Genomic DNA, 23025 nt, shown 5'->3' on the forward strand with positions numbered 1-23025 from the left:
GGCTAGATGGCCATCTGACAGCAGTGCTATTCTCTTACAGATCCTGTGAAATGCTAATAATCAGGCAGCAATTTTTCCTCAGGCCAGATTTGCAGGGTTCTCCCCCCCCCCCCCTCTTCTGGGTGTGGAGGAGGTGGCACTGGGATGTGGGGGTGAGGCATGTGTAAATTTCTTGCATTGTGTGGGATGTTGGACTAGAAGAAGAAGAAGATGATATTGGATTTATATCCCGCCCTCCACTCTGAAGAGTCTCAGAGCTGCTCACAATCTCCTTTCCCTTCCTCCCCCACAACAGACACCCTGTGAGGTAGATGAAGATATTGGATTTATATCCCGCCCTCCACTCTGAAGAGTCTCAGAGCTGCTCACAATCTCCTTTACCTTCCTCCCCCACAACAGACACCCTGTGAGGTAGATGAAGATATTGGATTTATATCCCGCCCTCCACTCCAAAGAGTATCAGAGCGGCTCACAATCTCCTTTACCTTCCTCCCCCCCACAACAGGCATCCTGTGAGGTAGATGAAGATATTGGATTTATATCCCGCCCTCCACTCCGAAGAGTCTCAGAGCTGCTCACAATCTCCTTTCCCTTCCTCCCCCACAACAGACACCCTGTGAGGTGGATGGGGCTGGAGAGGGCTCTTACAGCAGCTGCCCTTTCAAGAACAGCCTCTACCAGATCTATGGCTGACTCAAGGCCATGCTAGCAGGTGCAAATGGAGGAGTGGGGAATCAAACTCGGTTCTCCCAGATAAGAGTCCGCATACTTAACCACTATACCAAACTGGCTCTCCACACCAAACTGGCTCTCCAGGTGACCCTGGAGGTCCCTTACAACTCTGTGATTCTAGAATTGAGCCGGTTTGGTGTAGTAGTTAAGTGCGCATACTCTAATCTGGGAGAACCAGGTTTGATTCCGCACTCCTTCACATGCATCTACTGGTGTGACCTTGGGTCAGAACACTGTCAGAATCTGTTCTCTAAAGCAGTTTCTGTCAGAGCTCTCTCAGCCCCACCTACTTCACAGGGTGTCTGTAGTGGAGAGGGGGAGGGGAAGGAGATTCTATTTTTTTCCTTATAAATCAAATTTTATTATAGACTCATTATAATTCATACCTATTCCAACAGAAAAGTGTACAACAATAACAAATAAAAAACAATACAACTTAACATCTCACCTGAGTTAACATAAACTAAAGTTGATCTATCTCTTTGGAGATTAATTCATGTGTTACCATTCCACACTTATTAATATGTATATATGTATGTCTATTTATATATTTTTATTATTACTATTATTTTTTTTAGTAGAGGAATAATTAAGCTTAACAATACTATCTTTCCTAACGCATTTTTAATGTTTAATACCACAATCATTCAATATTTCCTTCTTCTTCTATAACTTCATTATTCCTTCTACTCTAAAAAAACACAATACAATTAAATTCTAACAAAATATCTCAGTCCCTGGAGACCTCAAGGGTTAAGGTCTAGAAGAGATACTTCCCTCCTTCCACCTGGACTGAATTAGCTATGGAGGGATATTACCCAGTTGCTCGCGCCAGCTGACCCCACCCAACCATAAATTCCGAAGGAAAAGTCTTTAGATATAAATTATAAATTTCGTCAACTTTTCCATTTTCTTATTGCTTCAGTTTCTTTTTAGATAGAATCCATACTTTCTTCCAAGTTTACATGATCTTCCTCAGTACAAGCACGAGTTGTCCTTAAAGAGACGAGAGGAGAGCAATCCTTTCTCTCGTTTACTCTCGGTGCAGGGGAGGAGGGAGTTAACTTGGAGAGTAATAATTCACCCGAGGTTGCGCAGTATGCTGTATATGAAGTGGAGCCTTTTTGGACATATAATTTGCCTGATTGTAGCCATTTATATTTAATTTTTAAGTCCCGCAGTTTGGCAGTTGTATCCTTGAGGTCTCTTCTGATTCTTAAAAATTCGGGAGGGAGATCCGGAAAGACCTGAATCTTTAACCCCTGATAGTCCAAGACTCCCCTCTCCCTGGCCTCTGCAAAGACTCTTTGCCTCATTTGATAGTCCTTAAACTGCACCAAAATATCTCTAGTATAAGACAAATTGTCTTCGCATACCTTGCCGACACGATATACTTTTTGAATGAGTGGGAGAATTTCGGCCTCCAGGTGAGTTGCTTCAGCAAGCCAATTTGCCATAAATACATATAAGTCCATTTTAGCTTCCACATCAGATTTAAAACCTCTAAACTTTTAAACACAGCTCCCAGTTACGAAAGTCCATTGTTAAAACCCGTTCCCTCGTCCATGCATCTGTTGTTATTTCAGATATTCTCCCTTCACACTCTTGAGCTCTTTTTAAAGCTTCTTGTGCTGTCTGGTAACTTGTTTATGAGAATCCTCTAGTTCATTCAGACGCTGACATAACGGTTGTAACATAGAGGTTATGTCCTCTCGTATTTCTTGTCTTAACCTACGTAAAAAAATTCAATGTGAGAGGACATTCTCCAGCTGGTCCCTCGTATCTCTCCAACCTTGTGTGGGAGGTGGATGGCAATTCCAAGAAGTCATTTAAAAGCTGAATGCTTTTTTCCTTCTGTTTACACTTTTTCACCCCTTTAGGAGACATCTCTCAAAGATTAAAAAAATATAGTTTAAAGGGGTAAAAAGAATATAACTTTGGAGCCAGCTGGGCGAGCGTTAGGCAAAGGCTCTTGACCGGATATTGGTCAAAGCCACTCCCATCGGGAAGGAGATTCTAAGCCACTCCGAGTGAAGGGCAGGGTATAAATCCAGTCTCCTCCTCCTCCTTCCTCCTCTTTGTCCTCCTCTTCCTCTTCTTCCCCCTCTTCCTCCTCTTTCTGCTATTCCTCCTCTTCCTCCTCCTCCTCATTTCAGACATTTATCATTTATTTCCTCACATTCTGACTGAAACCTCAGTGTGCAAAAGAGAAAGCATGACCTCTGTCTTGAATAGTTCAAGATGCATAGACATCTGCTTCATAGGTCAGCACACCTGGTAGCATTTGATAAAACCCCGCTTCCTAGTGGGCCTAGTCCAGGCACCCGCTTGAGCCTGGGCCAGCCGGTACAAGCCCCCTTCATCTAAAGTGGTGCAGCCATCAGGTACAGATAGTTTAACTGAACTTCTTTCTGTAGCTGATATTCTTTTCCCTCCCTCCAAGTTTAATAGCTTTTCAACATCCCATCCTGGAAAATTTAGAAAGGATGGCTGTGATTACTAAGAGCCAGCATGGGTTTCTCAAGAACAAGTCATGTCAGACTAACTTGATCTGTTTTTCCCCCGAGAAAGTTACTACCTTGCTGGACCAGGGGAATGCTGTAGTTTATCTTGATTTAAGTAAATCTTCTGATAAGGTTCCACATAGTATTCTTGTTGACAAGTTGGTAAAATGTGGTTTGGATCCTGTTACTGTTAGGTAGATCTGTAACTGGTTGACAGATCGCATACAGAGAGTGCTTGTGAATGAATGGTTCCTCATCCATTTAGAGAGGAGTGACAAGTGGAGTGCCTCAAGAATCTGTTCTGTTTTGTTAAACATCTTTATAAATTTTTTGGATGAAGGAATAGGGAGAATGCTTATTAAACTTGCAGATGATACTAAATTGGGGAGAGTTCCAAATACAGTAGAACAGGGGTGGCCAACGGTAGCTCTCCAGATGTTTTTTGCATACAACTCTCATCAGCCCCAGCCAGCATGGCTATTGGCTGGGGCTGATGGGAGTTGTAGGGGGGGAAACATCTGGAGAGCTACCGTTGGCCACCCCTGCAGTAGAAGATAGAAACAAGATACAGGATGATCTTGACAGGCTGGAAAACTGGGCTGCAACTAGTAAAATGAATTTAAACAGGGATAAATGTAAAGTTCTGCATTTAGGCAGGAAAAAAATAAATGCATCATTATAGGATGCGGGAGACTTGTCTTGGCAGTAGTCTGTGTGAAAAGCATCTAGGGGTTGGGTAGCCCAATCCAGACATAAGTGGCGACCGGCCATGGCTTAGCTGCCGCGCCGCTAGTAGACTTCCTGAGGACTTTGGCATGCTGGAGCGTGGGGAGGGGAGAGGCGTAGCTTGCCATGAGGGAGACAGTCGCCGTGGCAATGCCGCTGGCGGAGGCGCGGAAGGGAGGCGGAGACAGCTGGAGGGGAGGGCCAGCCCACCTACCCCCCATTGGCCAGTCCTGGCGCATGTGCCGCAGCTCATGACAGTCAGGGATGGGGAGAGGTGGCCCCAGAGAGGCTGATAGCCGTCCCCAACCTGCCCCAAACAGAGAATGGAGCCAATGATGGGCAGACCATCACAGGCAAAGGAGAGACGGCCTACCAACACGGGGAGGGAACAGGAATGAGGCTGGGCATGCGCACACGAGAAGCCTGGCTTGGGGGAGAAGTGGGGATGGGGGCGAGACAGGCCCACATGGGACCACAGAGAAGCCGTCAATCCCCTCACACCCTCCCACGAGTTTAAAGGGGTAAAAAGAATATAACTTTGGAGCCAGCTGGGTGAGCGTTAGGCAAAGGCTCTTGACCGGATATTGGTCAAAGCCACTCCCATCGGGAAGGAGATTCTAAGCCACTCCGAGTGATGGACAGGGTATAAATCCAGTCTCCTCCTCCTTCCTCCTCTTTCTCTTCTTCCCCCTCTTCCTCCTCTTTCTGCTATTCCTCCTCTTCCTCCTCCTCCTCCTCATTTCAAACATTTATCTCCTCACATTCTGACCGAAACCTCAGTGTGCAAAAGAGAGAGACTCTGCCAGTGGCAGGCAGACAAGCAGGAAGTACCAAGTGCAGCAGCTGGAATGTGTGTTTGGGAGTTGGCAGCCCAGCAGCAGACACCCCCCCCCCACCCAGAGACCCCCTGTGCTGCCCTGACACCCCCTGCCATGTAATGGAACATCTCTCCCAGAGGCCGCAGAACTCAGAGTGCGAGTGCATCAGCCACAGAAGCGCCCAGTACATAACCCGTCACCAACGTGCCTGCCTGTCCCTCATTAAGTCTGTATGGCCGGGAGCTCACCGGCAGAGCTTCCCACCACGCGCGCCTCACCCTAACAACTGAGTTATTGGTTTTTAAGGGTTTAATTGCTTAAATATTTAATTGTTTTTATACTTAAAATTGTTTAATTTTCATGTTTGATCAATTTTGGAAGCCGCCCTGAGCCACTTGTGGGAAGGGCGGGATATAAATCTCGAATAAATAAATAAATAAAATAAGTTGTGCGAGGCCAGAGCTGAAGTATTTCTAGGAGGGGGGAGACCGCGATTGGGTGCTGCGGAGGGGGCTCGTCAGCCCGAGGTGCGAGGGGATTGGCGAGGCAATCACGCTGCTCCCTAAGGGGTTTGTGAACTTCCGCAGCGGCGGAGGCAACCTTTGTTTTTGGTTTCAACGAGTGCCTATGGAGCACGCCGCCATTTTTGCAGGTGTAAAGTTGCGCCTCTCAGGGGGACATGTCTTGGGCCAAACTGCTCAGGAAGCTGCCTAAGCCTGGCCGTGCCCCCAGCTCCACCCCCTCCTCCGCCTGAATGCCGCGTTCCGCCTCACTTCTGTCCACACTTGGGCGCAGCCCTCAGGCGCCGCTGCTCTTGGGTGGAGTGGTGCTCAGGTGGCCCACCATAAGAACATAAGAGAAGCCATGTTAGATCAGGCCAATGGCCCATCCAGTCCAACATTCTGTGTCACACAGCGGCCAAATATATATATATATATATATACACACACACACACACACACACACGCACTGTGGCTAATAGCCACTGATGGACCTCTGCTCCATATTTTTATCTAACCCCTTCTTGAAGGTGGCTATGCTTGTGGACGCCACCACCCACGTAACTCCCCTCCACTGTGGTGGCACTGGTCGTACGTCGGTGCAAACTCTTCCTGCTCCCACGTAGCGGCTTGTCTGCTCCCAAAAGACCTTCTGCACCCCCACTCTGGATTGTGCTGTTAGTGGACCATATGCTGAACATGAGTCAACTGTGTGATGCTGTGGCTAAAAATGCAAATGCAATTTTGGGCTGTATCAACAGGCGTCTAGTGTCCAGATCATATAATGTGATGTTATCGCTTTACTCTGCTCTGGTAAGACCTCACCTGGAGTCTTGTGTTCAGTTTTGGGCACCACATTTTAAGAAGGCTATAGACAAGCTGGAATGGGTCCAGAGGAGGGCGACGAAGATGGTGAGGGGTCTGGAGACCAAGTCCTTTGAGGAAATGTTGAAGGAGCTGGGGATGTTTAGCCTGGAGAGGAGGCGGCTGAGAGGTGATAGGATCACCATCTTCAAGTCCTTGAAGGGCTGTCATATAGAGGATGGTGCAGAATTGTTTTCTCTGGCCCCAGAAGTAGGACTAGAACCAGCAGGTTGAATTTACATAACAGAGTTTGTGGCTCAGCATTAGGAAGAACTTCCTGACCGTTATAGTGATTCCTCAGTGGAACAGGCTTCCTCAGGAGGTGGTGGGCTCTCCTTCCTTGGAAGTTTTTAAACAGAGGCTATATGGCCATCTGACAGCGATGCAGATCCTGTGAATTTAGGGGGAGGTGTTTGTGAGTTTCCTGCATTGTGCAGGGGGTTGGACTAGATGACCCTGGAGGTCCCTTCCTTGCAACTCTCTGATTCTCTGATTCCTTTGTATCTCCTCCATCGAGTGGAGTTGGGCAGTTGGAGTTGAAGTGAAGTATTCTTGGTGCGGAGATCTTCCTGGGCCCAGGCTGTGATTTGATGGAGGACAGTGGAGGACTGTGCCATCACTTCACAGCGGACTAATTGCGACCCTGGGTGGGGTTTCTAAGGGAAGAGAGGTGGCTTGCCATTGCCTGCCTCCATGTCAGGGCCTTGGGGTTCTTGAATAGTTCCAGATGCTTAGGCAGTTTGGTGAAGTGGTTAAGTGTGCGGACTCTTATGTGGGAGAACCGGGTTTGATTCCCCACTCCTCCACTTGCACCTGCTGGAATGGCCTTGGGTCAGCCATAGCTCTGGCAGAGGTTGTCCTTGAAAGGGCAGCTGCTGGGAGAGCCCTCTCCAGCCCCACCCACCTCACAGGGTGTCTGTTGTGGGGGAGGAAGGGAAAGGAGATTGTGAGCCGCTCTGAGACTCTTTGGAGTGGAGGGCGGGATATAAATCCAGTATCTTCATCTACCTCACAGGTTGTCTGTTGTGGGTGAGGAAGGTAAAGGAGATTGTGAGCCGCTCTGAGACTCTTTGGAGTGGAGGGTGGGATATAAATCCAATATCTTCATCTACCTCACAGGGTGTCTGGTGTGGGTGAGGAAGGGAAAGGAGATTGTGAGCCGCTCTGAGACTCTTCGGAGTGGAGGGCGGGATATAAATCCAATATCTTCATCTACCTCACAGGGTGTCTGGTGTGGGGAGGAAGGGAAAGGAGATTGTGAGCCGCTCTGAGACTCTTCGGAGTGGAGGGCGGGATATAAATCCAGTATCTTCATCTACCTCACAGGGTGTCTGTTGTGGGGGAGAAAGGTAAAGGAGATTGTGAGCCGCTCTGAGACTCTTCGGAGAGGAGGGCGGGATATAAATCCAATATCTTCTTCTTCTTCATAGGTCAGCACACCTGGTAGCATTTGAGGAGGGAGGAGGAGGAGGAGACTGAATTTATACCCTGTCCTTCACTCCCATCCAAATACTAGGCAGGGCTGGCCTGCTTGGCTTCTGAGAGCTGATGAGATAGAGTAGGCTGGACCATCCTGGTCAGGGCATCTGTTGCCGACACCCCCCTCCCCTCCGCTGTGCAGACGGATGATCTCTGAGTGCTGTGCTCAGTCCCATCAGGGCTTGACGGCCCCAGTGTCAGTCACTGTGGGGCTGCAGGGGCTTCATTGTCGAGCAGTAACACTTTCACTGTTTCTTTTTTTGTAGCATCTCTTTGAGATCCTCTTGGTAGAAGTACAAAGACGATTGATGGTTTCTCTTCAGAATGTTTTGTTGCATGACGTAAACATGTGAAGTTTTTGTTATTGCTCGTCTGCCATCTTCACACCATAAAATGAAGCCGTTTATCGATCTGTTGCTTTCCATACTGACTTCAGTATTCACTTAAAGCAGTGCTGAAATGGTCATTAACGGACAGAGCCCTGAAGGCTGGAAAATGATTCTGGCTCCTGTGTTTCCACCAGGCTGGTTCTAGAGCCAAAGTTCTGTAACATTTTGGCATTACATGTTCTGTAACATTTTGGCACTCAGGGAGCTGATGAGCCCAGTGTTCTTGGGCCACTCTGGCTCTGACTTGTCTCCTTGTCCACAGAGGCAGTCCAATGCTTCCCAGACCTTGTGTGACATCATCAGGCTCAGCCGAGACCAGAGCAGTCAACTCCAGGAGGCAGCTGAGCCAGATCCACTCCTTGCAGTGCTGGAGTCGTAAGTAGATTTTTTACAGCCATTGGTTGCCGCTACTGACCATCCAGGAGGCACAGATAGCCTAGCAGTAGGCACTAATACTATCTTTAAAGGGCTGGGACAGTTTCCCCAGTGTGTTGGGCTTGACATTTCATAGCTGCACCTCCTTGGCAGCAAGGTCAGTGTGACTGTTTCGCTTCAGTGTTGTCTCTGAGAACATAAAAAGAGCCCTGTTGCATCAGATCATTCATGTGGTCCATCTAGCCCAGCTTCCTGTCTCACACAGTGGCCAGCCAGTTCCTCTGGAGGGCCAACAACAGGGCACAGAGGCCAAGGCCTTCCCCTGAGAAGAACATCAGAAGAGCCCTGCTGGGTCAGGCCAGGGAGGGTCCATGTAGTCCAGACTCCTGTCTCACACAGTGGCCACCCAGTTCTTCTGGAGCGCCAACAGCAGGGCAGAGAGGCCGAGGCCTTCCCCTGAGAAGAACATCAGAAGAGCCCTGCTGGGTCAGACCAGGGAGGCTCCATCTAGTCCAGCCTCCTGTCTCACACAGGAGCCAGTCACTGCCTCTGGAGGGCCAACAACAGGGAAGAGAGGCCAAGGCCTTCCCCTGAGAAGAACATCAGAAGGAGCCCTGCTGGGTCAGACCAGGGAGGGTTCATCTAGTCCAGCCTTCTGTCTCGCACAGGGGCCAGTCAGTTCCTCTGGAGGGCCAACAACAGGGCAGAGAGGCCAAGGCCTTCCCCTGAGCAGAACCTCAGAAGAGCCCTGCTGGGTCAGACCAGGGAGGGTCCATCCAGTCCAGCCTCCTGTCTCACACAGGGGCCAGTCAGTTCCTCTGGAGGGCCAACAACAGGGCAGAGAGGCCGAGGCCTTCCCCTGAGCAGAACCTCAGAAGAGCCCTGCTGGGTCAGACCACTGAGGGTCCATCTAGTCCAGCCTTCTGTCTCACACAGGGGCCACCCAGTTCCTCTGGAGGGCGAACAACAGGGCAGAGAGGCCGAGGCCTTCCTCTGATATTGCCTCCTGGCTCTGGGCTTCAGAGACTGACTCTTCTGAATATGGAAGTTCCCCTCAGTCACCATGGTTAGTGGCCTCTAATAGACGACCTGGCCACTTGGAGGGGGGAATCTTCCATGAATCTATTTAATCCTGTTTTAAAGCTGTCTGTTCCCATGACCATCACTGCATCCTCTGGCAGTGAATTCTGCATTTTAATCGATCTCTGTGTAAAGAAGCATTTTTGTCCTGAATCTGTTGCCCGCCAGCTTCATTCAGAGCCCTCAAATTCTAGTATTTTGGGAGAGGGAGAACAATTTCTCTTTGCCAGCTCTCTCCACATGCATAATTTAATAAAACTCTATCATGCCCCCCTTTTAGTTACCTCTTTTCTCAACTGAAAGGTCTCAGGCTCTTCAGATTTTCTTCATAGGGAAGGTGCCTCAACCACCTGATCATCTTGGTCACCCTCTTCCGTACATTTTCCAGTTCTGCAATGTCCTTTTTGAAATATGGTGACCGGGACTGTACACAGTACTGCAAATGAGGCTGTACCATAGATCTGTGCAAGGACATGACAATATTGGCCATTTTATTCTCAATCCCATTCCTAATAATCTCTGACACGAAGTTTGCCTTTTTCGCTGCTGCCACACACGGGGTCGACACTGTCATTGAGCTGTCCACTGTAACCCCAAGATCTTTTCCCCTCCCAGTCTCAGCAACTTCAGACTGTCTGCCTACACATGAAGGTTGAGGTTTTTGGTCGCAAGGTGCATCACTGTACACTGACCAACACTGAACTTCATTTGCCACATCGTCATCCACCCAGTTTGTGAAGGTCCTTTCAGAGTACTTCACAGCTGGTCTTGAGTAATTTGGTGTCATCTGTAAACTGCTCAGCCCCAGTTCCACCCAAAGGTAGTGAAAGTTGCTTCTGGCCACCAGGTGAGCAGCTTGGGGATGGAAGCCAGGGTAGAGGCTGGTCTGAGGAGGTAGAGAGGGGCTTGTCAGCGGGGTGCACTGGCTTAGCTTCTGGTTGTTCCTGCATTAGAATGTGGGAGTTCCGTGTGTCTAAACCTCCGAAGGAGCTTTCACTCATGTGTGATGTTCTCAGGCAGGAATGTGTGGAGCAGCTTTTGAAGAATATGTTTGATGGGGAGCAGACGGAAAGCTGCCTCGTGAATGGCACTCAGGTTTTGCTGACACTGCTTGAGCCAAGACGTGCTGGGTAAGGAGGACTGACTTCATCGTGGTCATTGCTGTGCTTTGGATTCTGTGTGTGTGTGTGTGAAGTATCGCAGCACATTTCTCAAAAGCCACCTGAGGCTTGGGTGCCAACAGAAAGCCCATTTCCCTCTTTCAGGCGTAGTGGTAAGGGTCCCCCACCCATCCCCTTGTGTGCTCTTTATATGGCTTGTAGCTGATTTTATTTCTGTATTTCAGCTGGTATTCAGATCACATTTCTAAATTTCAAAAGCCATGTAAGTTTTTAAAAATAGTGCAGAATAGAAATATTCTAAAGTGGCTAAATAAACCCCCTGCTCTTAATTTTACTCCGCATGGGCTTGTGGATGGTCCCCTCCTGCCTACCCGGTAGGAGTGTTTGATTTCTGCAGTGCTTTCTCCAGCACAGGCATTTCCCACTCTGCTGCTGTGAACTTAGTGGGTGAACTTGGACCAGGCATGTTTTAAACAAAGAATAACAGTCCTGCTCTCTCAGCTGTGGCTACCTCATAGGGTTGTTGTGAGGAGAATATGAGCTGCCCCAGATCTCCTTGGAAGGAGCGGGGCTGGGCATAACATATACTCTTGACAGCTCTTTGGCTGCGGCTGTGGAGATCACGAGTTTTGTAAGGCTCGATGGCCACCTGACAGCAGTGCTGCTTCTGTGAATGAGGCAGAGCTTGGGAAGGAGGGCAGGAAGGTTTGCACCAATTCTTAGTTCTCATGGCCGTTTCTTACATGCCCAGGGAAATCCTGATTGCTACCTTGGGGTCCATCAGCAGTTTTTCTCCAGGCCAGTTTGGGCATGGATCCTGGAGGTTTTTGCCATCTTCTGGGCATGGAGCAGGAGTCACTGGGGATGGTGTGTGTGTATGTGTGTGGGGGTGGTATTTGTGAGTTTCCTGCATTGTGCAGGGGGTTGGACTAGATGACCCTGGAAGTCCCTTCCAGTTCTCTGATTCTAAGGCAGTAACTTGTGTGGAGCTGATCTGGGCCTGGGGCCAGGGAAGTCTTGGCCTGGTTTGGTTCAGCAGTTGACCAGAGTTCCCCTTTTTGTGTGCAGGACGGAGGGGCTCGTGGATTCTGCCACTCAAGGGGCTGAGAGGTCTTATGTTGTCAGCAGCAGCATCTTGCGCGCCATTGAGTCCCGGCTGAAGGACTTCCACCACCTTCTGCTCAGCCCCCCCAAGGTAGGGGGTGGGTTTGGCCTCTCTTCCTCGCCAGGCTTCAGGGCTGCCTTCTGTGGATGTTCCCGGTGGGTGGGTGGGAGCCCTTTGCTTGGCTACATCATTGCTCTGGCCTTGGAGCCCTAAAAAGGCCGCTGTTTTCTGCTTGTGACAGAGGAGCTCCATCCTGACCACCATTGGGGTCCTGGAAGAGCCTCTGGGCAATGCCCGTCTCCATGGGGCTCGCCTGATCGCTGCCCTTCTGCACACCAACACTGCTGCCATCAACCAGGAGCTGTGTCGCCTCAACACCATGGGCCTCCTGCTGGTGAGTGCGGGGTAGCAGAGAAGCCATCTCCTCTTGGCGTCTGGATGGCAAGTGTCAGTCGTTGGTTTCCATGTCAATGGAAAAGGGCATTATGCTTAGAAAACGGCCTTTTCATGCTGAAAGGTTTGCTGGACATCCAGGACAACAGTTGTGGCCCTTTTCCGGCCTATAATGCTGGTCTAGATGGACCCCCTCTGGTCTCATCCGGCAGGGCTCTTCTTTTGTTCCTTTGTGTCCTCTGATATTGGCTGTCCAGAGGGACCAGCTGACCCCCGGGCGAGACACGATGTTGGACAAGAGAGGCCCTCCCTGGTCTCTTCCAACAGGGCTCTTCTGATGCTGTCGGCCTCTGTTTTTGTTGTTGTTGTTATAATTCATTTATATTCCGCCCATTCCCCCAGGGGGCTCAGAACGGAGTACATAATAAGTAATAATATCACAGTAACATCACAATAAAAACCAGTTACAATATTTGGTAAAAGTACAACAGGATGGTCCAGCAAGATGGTATAAATTGCTGAGAAGACGGGTTAAAACGGATAAAAGGAAGTCCTTCACCCAAAGGAGGTGGTGGCGGCCACAAGCATGGCCACCTTCAAGAGGGGTTTAGATAAAAATATGGAGCAGAGGTCCATCAGTGGCTATTTTTTTTGGCCACTGTGTGACACAGAGTGTTGGACTAGATGGGCCATTGGCCTGATCTAACATGGCTTCTCTTATGTTCTTATGTATAGCAAAATGGTATAGCAGGACAGTACAGCAGAACAGCACAGTGGAATAGTACAGTAGGGGAGGCCAACCGATCTGTGTCCTGTTGTTGGCCCTCCAGAGGAACTGGTTGGCCGCTGTGTGAGACAGGATGCTGGACTAGATGGACCCTCACTGGTCTGATCCAGCAGGGCTCTTCTGTGGTTCTTATGAAGGCCTCGGCCTCTCTACCCTGTTGTTGGCCCCTCAGGTTGGCCACTGTGTGAGACAGGAGGCTGGACTGGATGGACCCTCACTGGTCTGACCAAGCAGGGCTCTTCTGATGTTCTTATGAAGGCCTCAGCCTCTCTGCCCTGTTGTTGGCCCTCCAGAGGAACTGGCTGGCCACTGTGTGACACAGGAGGCTGGACTAGATGGACCCTCTCTGGTCTGATCCAGCAGGGCTCTTCTTTTGTTCCTATGAAGTCCTCGACCTTTGTGCCACCTGATGTTGGCTGTCCAGGGGAACCAGCTGACTCTCAGGTGAGACAGAATGCTGGACAAGACAGACCCTCATTGATCTGATCCAGCAGGGCTCTTCTGATGTTCGTAAAGATCTAAGTGTGTCCTGAGTGAACTTAATTCTCCTCCTTCAATTCCAGGACTTGTTTTTTAAATACACTTGGAATAACTTTTTGCATTTCCAAGTGGAATTGTGCATAGCAGTCATTCTGGCTTACTCTGCCAATGAAAGCAAAGCAGCCACAAAAGATACAGAGAATAAGGAGGGACTGGACGGGTGCACAGCTTCGGAGGACTTGGAAGCATCAGACAGCCATCCTGAAAACATCATGGTGACACATGTAAGGCTCTTTATTTTGTTTTTCTCAGAGCAGTAATGTTAGGTGGATCTTCTGGGACACACAGTCTGCCCTGTCTTGGAAGCCTCTTAGAAGAGGCTCCCTTCAAGGTCTTTTGTCATTCCATGCAAGGCATCCCCCATCCTAGTTCCTGCACAGCACAGGTTCATGGGAAATGGCACACAGTTTCAGTTTAAGATTTGGCTTAACACCATGCATTGCCCAGACTTAAATAAGGACGTGTGTGTGTGTGTGTGTGTATAAGGGTAGGGTGTGTGGCCAGGCAGCCTGGGCTCTGCAGTTCCAGCCACAGGACTTCATGGCGTGCAGGGGGCCGCCCACACGGTGGGGTCAGGAGCAGCGGGAGCAGCTGCTTTGAGAAGCAGCACTGGAAAAAGTTCTGTATCCCCCTCCTTCCCGCCAGGGTCCCAAGATGCCTCCTGCAGGGTCCCAGCAGCCCTTTGCCAGCGGGAACCCTCTGGCTTCCTTCCATGAGGAGGGGAGGGCACCCTGTAGGTTTATCCTGTGTCTTCAGGTCAAGCCTGGAACCATGCTCCGGTTCCGCGGCATTGATGGGCCAGTGGTGAAAGCAGTGGGTTTTGAGTTGTAGGTGGGTCTGGAACTCTTATAAAGCTTTGCAGATCCTATCAAAAAGGTGTGGGGTGTCTATTCTCCATGAGTGGAGGGTGGTCTCCTCGTGGTGGGTGGTGCCTCCCGCTTGTGTCTGCAAGTCTGCAGTTAAGGCTCATGCCTGTCTTCTTTGCAGGGCTTCCACGTCCTGTGGGAAGCTGGTCCTCTCAGCCCGCCTGATTTCCCTACTCTTCCCAGTCTTAGACTTAACTGATCCTGCTCCCCTGTTTGTTTATGTTTGTTTAATTTGATTTATACCCTGCCCTCCCTGCCGCTTTTGTAACCTCATGTTTGGATTAAGGTAACTTGCTCTCCATGAAGCTGCCCTTGAAGCCGTTCTGCAAACTGCAGCTGGTCCAGAAAGCAGAATCCCCTTTGCTCTGAGGGGCTGGCTGATGAGAACGTTTTTTGCCCATTTTGAAACACTGAGCTGGCTGCCAGGGGGATTCAGTTCAAGGTGCTGGCGATGACATGTAAGCCCTCTGAGTTTCTCTCAAGGACTGCTCCACCTGTTTCCTCGTGTGCACCAAAGGTGGCCTGTTCCACTTCCAAGGATGGCCCCCCTGGCACCTGCTGGAGGCCCCGGGCCTTTCCCAGTGCAGCCCCCAGACTGTGGAGGGTGCTCCCTGCAGAGGAGAGAGGGAGGAGGCCCTTCAGGGGAGAGCATCAGGAGGTGCTGCTGCAAGGGTTGCTTATTTGGAAGACTGCAATTACTAGGGGTGCGCACAAAAAAGATTAGGTATTTTTCAGGGTTAGGTATACTAAGGCTGGAAAATATTGCTATGTACTGATATTCCTGAATCCCAATATTGGTATAATCATGGGATTAGGGAGATAATGGGTACTTTCTCTTTACTCCCTGGGGGGTGCTGTTGCAGTGCAACACCGGGGTGGGGGTGGGGAAGGGAAGGTATTTAAATACCTTCCCTCTTTGAGTCATGTTGCATCAGGTAGAGAAGGGAAGCAGAGGGCTTTAAAGGCTTCCTCCCAGGGTAGCTGATAAGCAGATGGGTGACCCATTAGGCTGATCGGCTTGCTCTAGGAGGAAACCATTTAACTCCTCCATTTTGCTCTGAAGTGGGGGAAGGAAAGCAGAGGGAGTTTAGCCACTTCTTTCTAGGAGACTGATGTACTGACAGGTGGACCTGCTGGGCTGATTGGTTTCCCTGGGAGGAAGCCTTTTCGGTGCTTTTTCCCCACTTTCCGCGCTCTGGAACAGAGGAGAAAGGAAGCCCTGAAATGGCTGGTAGGCATTTAAACTGAATAGCTGACGGGCTATTTAGTTTAAATGGCTAGGGGTTTCGGTATAGCTGAAAGCACCCGAATAAAAGCCGAATAAATTTGGTTTATTTCATGCTTAGCTATATTGGTGGCTGAATATAGATCTCTGATACATAATTCAGCTTACATAATACCAGAAGAATACCGTTAAGGTATTTTTCAGGTATTTATTTGGCTTGGTTACTCATGAATGCATGCCCTGGTAATTACCCGTAGACCACCTCAAGCGAAGAGGAAAAGCAGGGTATGCATATTTCAGTGCATAAATAAAATGGCCACTACACTAGTCCTTTCTCCTCATGGGGTGGTTGCCACCAAACTGTTGGAGGATCCAGGGGTGTGTGCATAGCTATACCCTGGATGACTTTCCCATTGAGTCCCCCTCAGGATCCAGGGTGGCAGAGATGTGTAGAAGACTCCTGACCACTCCAGTGGCTTGGTCACCCCCCCCCCCCTCCAAAGACAGTGTCCTTTGATGGCTTAATAACATGTTCTAGTAGCTTACCTGGACAGATTTCAAAGGTTATTGGTTCCCCTTTGGCCTCCTCCGTGGAGTTACATTTGCCGCTTTCCAGCTCCCTGGCACAGAGGCTGATTTTAGTGGCAAATTACATACCCTGGTTAGCAGATCAGCAGCTTGAGCTCTTTAAGAACCCTTTGGTGCATCCCTTTGGACTCGGGGCCTCTGCTCCATGCCCTGCTCTTCCAGCGCAGTCATTTGTTTCTTTTCAGCCAGTTCCCCTGTTTCCTTCTCTTTATCAAGATAAGGCTCAAGGGTTTGGCCAGGGGACATGAGAATGCAGCTTCACTTTGAAATAACCCTTCGGTCCTGGATCTCCACTCACAGTCATTCTGTGGGGGGGTCTGCTTCCCCTGATGCTTCTAGCTTGAGTCTGTGTTCTCTTTGACAGACAGAGCAGCACCTCCTCTGGCCCCTCCCTCCCTGCCCTGGCTGTAGAGCTGATGTCCAGGGATAACAGCCGCCCATAGGTTTCCCCATCCACCATGTTTGACACCAAGCACTCTGCCCTGCTGCCCCTTGGCCTCTAGATCTGGAAACTAGACTTCTCTCCAATGCTCTGTGGCCCTTTGCTCCCTGCCCACGGTTCTCCTTTTCGCCACCTATTGTCAGACCCAAGTTCTACCAGAACTCCTGTCAACATCCCCCTCAGCATTTCCCACATCATCACTTTGGGATAAGTCATCCTGAACTGGGTTCACCTCAGCTTTTCTCTGTAGGTTTGTTTAAAAGCTGCTCTGCCATCTTTTTGAAATTGTGCTAGCAGTGCAGTTCCTGTTAGCCTCCTGGCCCCACTTTCTCACTGATGGATTGAGACCCCTCATCTCTGCCTGCCTGTGGCGTTCTGAGAGCGGCTCTGGCCTTTCGCCTGCTGCCTGGTTGCCTAATCCTCCTTCAACACGCGGCTCCATTCCATGATGTCGTCCGTGCCAGTGTGCACTTGACTCCTCCCAGCACTGGGAATCAAACCATCTTGCTAGCAGGTGGTAGCGGCAACCTTTGCACCTGACAGGCAAGTCACCAACCCCACTCTCTTTGCTCTTAATTGTGAAGGACTTGCAAGCCCCACTCTGAGAGCCAGGTTGGTGCAGTGGTGAAGTGTGCAGACTCTTATCTGATTCCCCACTCCTCCACTTGCACCTGCTGACATGGCCTTGGAGGAGTTGTCCTTGAAAGGGCAGCTGCTGTGAGAGCTCTCTCAGCCTCAAACACCTCACAGTGTGTCTGTTGTGGGGGGGGGGGAAGATAAAGGAGATTGTAAGCCGCTCTGAGTAGTCTCTGATTCAGAGAGTATAAATCTGCAGTCTTCTTCTTCTCTCTTTTTGTTTGAGGACCTTGATAAAGCACTGCAGACATCCCGGGTGTCTACCCGGCAAGACCAACCCTTTCCTTTCTCTCCAGGGAGGCTGACTTTCTGTCTCCTGTCAACAAATCTGAACAAGGATGGTTCATACATCCGGCACTTGGTGTCTGGATTGCCATTTAAAGGCTCTGCCTGTTTGCAGCTCATTCTGGCTGGCACCACGGGACAGTCTGTTGCATGGGATGGGTGGGCTCTGAGTTGCAGAGATGGGTTTTTCTTCTGTGGCTCTCGGGCTTCTTGGCCCTCTAGACCTCCCCCAGCTGTCTCTGGGACTCTGCAGCCTGTTCTGGCTTTTCTTGGGAAGCATAGCAAGCAACAGGCTGGAGCTCAGCTAGGTATGGAAGCTCTGAGAAGGAAATTTGCCTGAATCCTGCCTGAGGAACCAGTGAGAGGCATAACCCTTTCCCCACAGGTGAGAAGGAGGTGTTCCATTCTCAAATAACTGCACCTGGCTCATTGCTTTATCTGTTGATCACCTTTCAACTCAAAGTCCCAAAGAGAGTTGATAGCAGATGGGATGAAAAGTCATTTAGAAGAAGATGATACTGGATTTATACCCCACCCTTCACTCTGAATCTCAGAGTGGCTCACAATCTCCTTTACCTTCCCACCCCCCCTCCACAACGGACACTCTGTGAGGTAGGTGGGGCTGAGAGAGCTCTCACAGAAGCTGCCCTTTCAAGGACAACCTCTGTGACTGTGACCCAGGGCCATGTCAGCAGGTGTAAGTGGAGGAGTGGGGAATCAAACCCGGTTCTCCCAGATAAGAGAGCTCTGGCTGACCCAAGGCCATTCCAGCAGGTGGAAGTGGAGGAGTGGGGAATCAAACCCGGTTCTCCCAGATAAGAGAGCTATGGCTGATCCAAGGCCATTCCAGCAGCTGCAAGTGGAGGAGTGGGGAATCAAACCCGGTTCTCTCAGATAAGAGAGCTCTGGCTGACCCAAGGCCATTCCAGCAGGTGCAAGTGGAGGAGTGGGGAATCAAACCCGGTTCTCCCAGATAAGAGAGCTCTGGCTGACCCAAGGCCATTCCAGCAGGTGGAAGTGGAGGAGTGGGGAATCAAACCCGGTTCTCCCAGATAAGAGAGCTATGGCTGACCCAAGGCCATTCCAGCAGCTGCAAGTGGAGGAGGGGGGGAATGAAACCCGGTTCTCCCAGATAAGAGAGCTCTGGCTGACCCAAGGCCATTCCAGCAGCTGCAAGTGGAGGAGTGGGAAATCAAACCCGGTTCTCCCAGATAAGAGAGCTCTGGCTGACCCAAGACCATTCCAGCAGCTGCAAGTGGAGGAGTGGGGAATCAAACCCGGTTCTCCCAGATAAGAGAGCTCTTGCTGACCCAAGGCCATTCCAGCAGGTGCAAGTGGAGGAGGGGGGAATCAAACCCAAATAAAGAGTCTGCACACTTAACCTCTACACCAAACTGGCTGTCAGTATAATAACCATACAGTCTTCCAGTTGCCATTCCCTTTGCCATCTTGTTTCTTCTCAGAAGGCCCCCCTGCTCTGGAGAATCTGGGGGGGGATGGGGAAGGCAGGCAGCTTGGGAGGCACCTGCCTTCCCCCAGGAGTTGCTTGGCCCGCTGTGCAGCATGATCTCCAGGGGTGCCTGCTCCACCCTCTGCTGGCCTCTCGTGCCTCTGCGGCAGGGACAGGTCTGCCTCTCCCACCGCCTTGGTCACGCTTTACGAAGCAGCCAAAGCACAGCCCAGCCTAGGAAAAAGGCGCTTTCGTGTGCTCTTGTTCCTCCAGTCACAGTCGACAGTCATCCAAAGCATTGTCATGGAAACGGGGCTCAATAGACATTAAGCCTAAAGCTGGGCTCAGCACTGGACTTAATTGGAAAAGAATGCCTTTGGCAGTGTGGAGGGTTTTCTTGCCATGCATCCCATAGCGCAGTTGCTGTCAGCTGTGTTTAAAGAGTGGGGCAGGCATGGCTCTTAAGCAGCCAGCAGCCCCATCATCTTTGCTTTCACAAACTGGTATTTGTTAAGAAGTTCCAAAAAGAGGAAGGGTTAAAAGAGCGTTCAGAACATGTGTGGAGTGCCTTTATGATACTGCAGAGTAGATTTGGAAGGACGTTGGAGGCCTGAGCTTCCATCCCAGCAGCACTGGTGAGTTTGTGCCATTGGGTCCCCCTCCCGAGCCTCTCCCAGTGTTGCCAGAGTAGGTGAAATCGGGGGATGGAAAGAGGGTGCTGGGGCATCCACAGAGCACAGCTGCTCTGAAAGGAAAGAGGAGGTATGACCTCTTATACACAAAGGAGTATGAATTGCAGAGCTGTTAAAATGTATGCAGATAAATGCATCTCAGATGTGATCAGACCTTGCAGAGGAGTGCAACAGCTTTCCTGTTTTAATGTGACCATCTTCAGACAATTTCATCAGACTGCAGATAGAAGGTTCCTAAATTAATAACATCAGAATCTGTTATCAAAATCTCTTAAAATGAGAGCAGCTCGGGGCAGACCTGCTCTGGTACTGCTCAGCTTGCCTTTCCTGAACATTCTCCAGTCAATCAAACAAACAAAGCTGCTAGTGCAGTTCCAAAGACATGAGGGGCTGCAGTGGCTCCAGAGGTGCCGCTCTCTCTGTGAATCCGGAATCCAACCCAGAACGGGGTCAGATTTGTTTTTTGGACTCTTGAGTCTTGCCTCAGCTTTCCCTGGGCGACGCTGTTGCTGGCCCTCCTGCCGTTTTGCCCGTGGGGGACGTCCACCTGCGTGGGGAGCAGCACCTGCTTCTGAGGACACGCTCGCTTGGAAACTGCTGCGATGGTCTGCGTGGTCTTGCCAGGGCAGAGTTCTGTCTGATGGCCTCCCCTGCGAAGGCTGGTCTGCTTCTTGTCACCTCTGGCTCCGAGCTCTCCTCTTCCTGGGCTCCAACTTCTGTCAAGAATGCAGAGAAATCTCTGTAGGACTAAGCAGGTTTTGCTTAACCGTTCTGTCCCAATTCTACCATTGCAGACGTCTCAAGCTCATCTGTTACGAGGGCCGGATCGGACAGAAGTGATGTCTCTTTGTTGGGCTGGGCCAGGCATACCATAAAATGTAATGCCAGTACCGGTGACACAGACTTTATAAAGGACACAGGCAAACCTAAGTAATGACATTTTTTACTCAAAACGCAAACGTGTTCATGCATTAGCACTCCGGCAGCATTTCATGACAGCGTCTTCCTGCTGCCCCCCCCCCACTTCCCCTGCCCATTGTGCATTAGCCCTGAGGGACAGGAACCCTGGACAGGAAGCCTCTGGCCCACAGGCCCTACGTTTGACACCTCTGCCAGGCAGGGCCTGTATAGGAGCTCCTTTGGACAAGAAGGGTCATGAACAGGTGGATAAGGTGGAAAGGTTTACGCCTCATTGTCATTTAAGATCACCAACTAACAAGCAGTTATGGGGCGCTGACAACTCTTTGTGGAAGACTTTGGGCCCGTAACTTGTATTTTTAAAGAAAAGGGAAGAGGTTAAATGTTCCAGTTGGAATCCTCAGATGTTGTCTCAGTACCGGATTGCAGAACGTAGGATAGATGGTGCTGCCAGCAGTTTCTTGACTGCCCTTGTGTTGCATAGTCCTACTCATGTCCAAGTCCTATGAAGAAAGGTTGAAGGAGCTGGGGATGTTTAGCCTGAAGAGCAGGAGGTGGCTGAGAGGTGATACGATCACCATCTTCAAGTCCCTGAAGGGCTGTCATATAGAGGAGGGTGTGGAATTCTTTTCTGTGGCCCCGGAAGGTAGGACCCAGAACCAATGGGTTGAAATTAAATCAAAAGAGTTTCCGGCTCAACATTAGGAAGAACTTTCTGACTGTGAGAGCGGTTCCTCAGTGGAACATGCTTTCTCCTCGGGAGGTGGTGGGCTCTCCTTCCTTGGAGGTTTTTCAACAGAGGCTAGATGGCCCTCTGAAAGCAATGAGGATCCTGTGAATTTAGGGGGAGGGGTTTGTGAGTTTAGAGTGGTTCCTCAGTGGAACAGGCTTCCTCCTGGGGAGGTGGTGGGCTCTCCTTCCTTGGAGGTTTTTCAACAGAGGCTAGATGGCCATCTGACAGCAATGAGGATCCTGTGAATTTAGGGGGAGGGGTTTGTGAGTTTAGAGCGGTTCCTCAGTGGAACAGGCTTCCTCCTTGGGAGGTGGTGGGCTCTCCTTCCTTGGAGGTTTTTCAACAGAGGCTAGATGGCCATCTGACAGCGATGAAGATCCTGTGAATTCAGGGGGAGGGGTTTGTGAGTTTAGAGCGGTTGCTCAGTGGAACAGGCTTCCCCCTTGGGAGGTGGTGGGCTCTCCTGCCTTGGAGGTTTTTCAGCAGAGGCTAGATGACCATCTGACAGCAATGAGGATCCTGTGAATTTAGGGGGAGGTGTTTGTGGGTTTCCTGCATTGTGCAGGGGGTTGGACTAGGTGACCCTGGAGGTCCCTTCCAACTCTACGATTCTGTGATTCTTCGGGAGGTGGTGGGCTCTCCTTCCCTGGAGGTTTTTAAACAGAGGCTAGATGGCCATCTGATGGCAATGATCCTGTGAATGTAGGGGGAGGTGTTTGTGAGTTTCCTGCATTTTGCATGGGGTTGGACTAGATGACCCTGGGGATCCCTTCCAATTCTTATGCTTCTGTGTGTTGCTCAGATGAAACAGCAGCTCCTTGACAAGACCAAACCCTGAGTGGAAGACCAACCTCCCTCTCTTTGGAAGGCTTGGAGCTTTTCCTCTCCAAGACAGATGAGGCTCTGGTGGGGAAGACCAGACATTCTGCAGGGCCTGTGAAATGGAGCTGTCCCCCACCCCCCTTTCAGCGGAGCGGAGGCAGTGGGCATCCCCTGCGGTTAGTGGCTTGACGGCCAGCAGCACTGCTCAGAAGGCTCCACTTGAGGCAGCTGGCACTCTGGTTTGCCTGGTACTAAATTTAAAACGTTCAGGGTGTTTATATTGTCTGACCTTGGTATTCTTCATGGTCACAGTCATGTGTGTTCTTGCAACCGGCCCTGAGCCTGCCTGAGGAAAATAAGTAAATACACATCGGAGCATGGTGAAGTTCCAGGGGGCTAAACAGTACTCCAGATCTTCATGCCCCTTTTTGTGTAGGGGTCAGAGAGAGATCAACCCCAAATGTGGTTCCAGCTTTCCTGCAGCCCCCCTAAGCCTCTTGTCACGCCCAGCAAATCAGAAGACTCCATGGGTAAAAGATGACGTAGCTGTTGCTCTCCAAAAGCCCTTCTGTCTTCCCACAAGCAAGGTTCCCCTTCCTGGCAACTGAAATCCCTTCACTTCCCAGTGTAGAGGACAAGTGGAGTCACCTTCCAGCCATCTCTGAAGTGACTCCTGAAGCTCCTCCCCTGTGGTCAGCCCTGGCGGTGCTCCTGGCCTCTGGCTCTTTCCTCCTGCTGCTTCAGGCAGTGCCCTGCACCCTCCGGGGTCCCCGTGGCCAGACCCTGCAGGGGAGACTGTGGCCCACCTGAGCAGCGTGAGGGTGGGGAGGCATCTAGTTGGTCACAGGAGCCCTTAAAGGCCGACAGCATTTATCCTGCCATCCAGCTGACTCATCAGGTGCACAGAAGGTGTCCATGCAGAGCCATGAAACTGATGCTTCGTCAGCCTCAGTTC

The 23025-nt window shown here is 50.5% G+C and overlaps 1 protein-coding gene across 1 annotated transcript in view; it reads left to right on the forward strand.

Moving 5' to 3' along the window:
• The window catches only part of PPP6R2 (protein phosphatase 6 regulatory subunit 2), a 77061-nt gene that overhangs the window by 19422 nt on the left and 34614 nt on the right, over positions 1-23025 (forward strand). Inside the window, exons 6-10 of the mRNA XM_060244535.1 lie at positions 8275-8387; positions 10484-10597; positions 11657-11783; positions 11935-12087; positions 13437-13637. Coding sequence (XP_060100518.1) covers positions 8275-8387; positions 10484-10597; positions 11657-11783; positions 11935-12087; positions 13437-13637 — 708 coding nt within the window. The remainder of the gene's footprint in view (positions 1-8274; positions 8388-10483; positions 10598-11656; positions 11784-11934; positions 12088-13436; positions 13638-23025) is intronic.

This window comes from Heteronotia binoei, chromosome 8 (assembly GCF_032191835.1).
Source record: "Heteronotia binoei isolate CCM8104 ecotype False Entrance Well chromosome 8, APGP_CSIRO_Hbin_v1, whole genome shotgun sequence".
Taxonomy (NCBI): Eukaryota; Metazoa; Chordata; class Lepidosauria; order Squamata; family Gekkonidae; genus Heteronotia; species Heteronotia binoei.